The following is a 2,798-nucleotide window of genomic DNA, read 5'->3' on the forward strand; positions in this document are numbered from 1 at the left end:
GGGGGGGGTTGTAAAAGTGGGGGCGGGGGTGTCATCAGGAATGTAAAAATCATTTCACCTAAACTTCTCTCCTTTTGATGAAGTCTGGGATACCTCTGCGTGAAGGGCACTTTAGATTGCAAGTTATTTCCAGAGCTCTACAGCTCTGAATTTTTCAACAACAGTTGTTTTTTTCTTTCTTTTCGGATGGTCAGTTTCGACGACACGCTATAAGTGCTGTATCGACTCGGCTTCCTTCTTCTTGATGAGCTCCAGGGCGTCCTCGTAGGATGGCAGCTCGGACAGGGTGATAGTGGACACGGCGGACAGGTTGGACCAGACCCGGTGAAGGCCGGGAACCTGTGTGTGCATCCCAGGGAGGCGAGCCACTCTGGAGTCTGAACCCTCGTCGTGGGCGAAAGCTTCATTGTCATACCTTATCTCCCCCACGCCCACGAATGAGACCGTCCGGTGACACGCACACGCGCAGGGCTGGGAGATGGGGAGAAGGGACAAGTTCAATGAGGATATGAGGGGTGTAGGGTTTGGGTTGTGTTCACTGTCTATAGAGGACGGCGCCGCTCTTCCCGCTGACACCACGCTGGCGCCGGCGACCTGTGCGGCCACACCAACGTCTGGTAACTCATTCTCCACGTGCACAGTTTGTTGGAGAGCTGAGTCCACGACACTACCGCCGTGCGGGCTATCACCAGAAGTGCTCACTCTCGAGAGTTCCAAGTCCTGAAGCGGCACCCCGGATGTACCGTCTTCTATCACAGTGCGGGAGTCCGCCTCGCTGGTCTCGTGAACGCCGCGAGACTCTGACGTCACAACGACGTCACTGTTGGCTGTGGACGGTGACGTCACGGGCTGGGAGCTGGGGTGTCCAGTGTTTGTGTCTGTCTCACTTCCCGACGGACTCGAAGACCCTGAAACAGATGTCGTCTGGCTGTCGCGGTGGTCATCGTCTATCACATTGTCCGAGCTGTGGAGAGCACCGGGGAGTTGTGCCACATTGTGCAAGCCGTTGGTGGCCGCGGCGTTGACAGCTATAGCCACGCTACACGGCTTGCTCCGGCACTTGGAACACACGGGCACGTTGCCGCTAGTGATGGCGAACACAGAGGATGGCGACAGACCCTCGCCGAACAGCTCGTGGTAGGTGGGCGGGGGGTTGGCCAGCCCTGACGCTATGGAGGAAGTGTCGTCATCATCCCCGCCGTCACTCTCGGAGCCCCGGAGACCTCGGAGTCTGGCCGCGCGTCGTTCTTGGCGCCTGCGCTGTCGCCTCTTCCGGAACACGTAGGCCCAGAGGATGCGGATGAGGAAGATGAGGATGGGGACGACGGCGAGGATGATGTAGATGCGGACGTCAAACTGAGGGAACAGGCTATCGCTGTTCTCGTCGTCGCCGTAGTCTGAAAGAAACGAAGGAGAAAAAGATCGTACAATTTTTTATTTTTTTAAAATTTCTTCTTCTTCTTTTATATATTATAACTGCATGTGTTTTTATGGTCCTGTACAGCCAAGAAAAATTTCCCTCTCGGACAATAAAGTATTAACTTATCTTATTTTGTTTTGTCTTATCTTATCTTATCTTATCTTATCGTATTTTATGTTATCTTGTCTTTTATATTATCTTATCTTGTCTTGTCTTGGCTTGTCTTGTCTTGTCTTGTCTTGTCTTGTCTTGCCTTGTCTTGTCTTATCATATTATTATCTTGTCTTGTATTGTCTTGTCTTGTATTGTCCTATGTTATCTTGTGTTAATGAGAAGTCATGTCACGATCACATCCATGGAAAACTTCATCGTTTACGTCATGGTATTTCACAAATCTTTTCCAACGTTGTGATAATCTTATTACAACAGATGTAGAGCATGTTGTTAAGTTTAGATACGCGGAACAAATATGTAGTTATTATTATTATTGTTACAGACGCCCGTAAATTGAGACAAAAGCCTTCATCTTTCTCTATTTATAGATACCCATGTCACGCTGTATACCTCAATCAAGGTAATAACAACTATTATCTAATCCCTAGTTAGGGGCTACGGTTTATTGTCGACTAACTTCAAGATTAAAAAGGAAACACAAACATCTATCTTGTTCAAGTCAACCACTCATCATGGAGGAGTAAATAAGTCTTCCTAGACTGGCGGTCGTCTTGCTCAGTATCGTTATACTAATTGAAAAAAAACACCGAAAGAGGAGAAAGAGAATGTAGAAAGTGGTCGTTTTTATAGAGGTGGTTGTCTTTGACAGGTGATTGTTTGTATAAAGGTGATTGTCTTTGACAGGTGATTGTAAAAGGTGATTTTTATAAAGAAATGAAGGCATGAATGAATGAATGAATGAAAATAAATGGATGGATGAATAAATGAAAGAATAAATGAATGAATGAAAACAAATGAAAATAAATGAAAACGAATGAATGAATGAATGAAAATGAATGAATGAATGAATGAATGAATTAGAACACCAGAAAACCCCTTCAAGACTTACTTTTGCATTTGAACCTGATTGCGTAATCAGCGCACATGTGGGTCCCAGCGTCGGAGGTCTGGTCACTGTTGACACACTCTAGCCCACTGGTGGTGCACGGTCGAGTGAGCACATCGTTGGCGAAGTGAGCTGTACTCTCGTCAAAGTCCGCCTGGGTGGCAGCATTCCGACATTGGGCAGACTCGATTCTGTAACCGCTTCTACATACACGGCCGTAGAGCTGAGGGGGGAGAAGGGAGGATGTTGTTGTTGTTGTTGTTGTTGTTGTTGTTGTTGTTGTTGTCGCTGTTGTTGTTGTTGTTGTTGTTGTTGTTG

At 47.2% G+C, this 2,798-nt stretch overlaps 1 protein-coding gene across 1 annotated transcript in view; it reads right to left on the reverse strand.

Moving 5' to 3' along the window:
- Positions 1–164: 164 nt before the first annotated feature.
- The window catches only part of LOC101853971, a gene marked incomplete at its 5' end in the record, with an annotated part of 3,748 nt that continues 1,114 nt past the window's right edge, over positions 165–2,798 (reverse strand). The window contains 2 exon segments of the mRNA XM_005109012.3: positions 165–1,397; positions 2,484–2,703. Of these exon segments, the coding sequence (XP_005109069.2) occupies positions 208–1,397; positions 2,484–2,703 (1,410 nt within the window).

This window comes from Aplysia californica, unplaced genomic scaffold, assembly GCF_000002075.1.
Source record: "Aplysia californica isolate F4 #8 unplaced genomic scaffold, AplCal3.0 scaffold00742, whole genome shotgun sequence".
NCBI lineage: Eukaryota > Metazoa > Mollusca > Gastropoda > Aplysiida > Aplysiidae > Aplysia > Aplysia californica.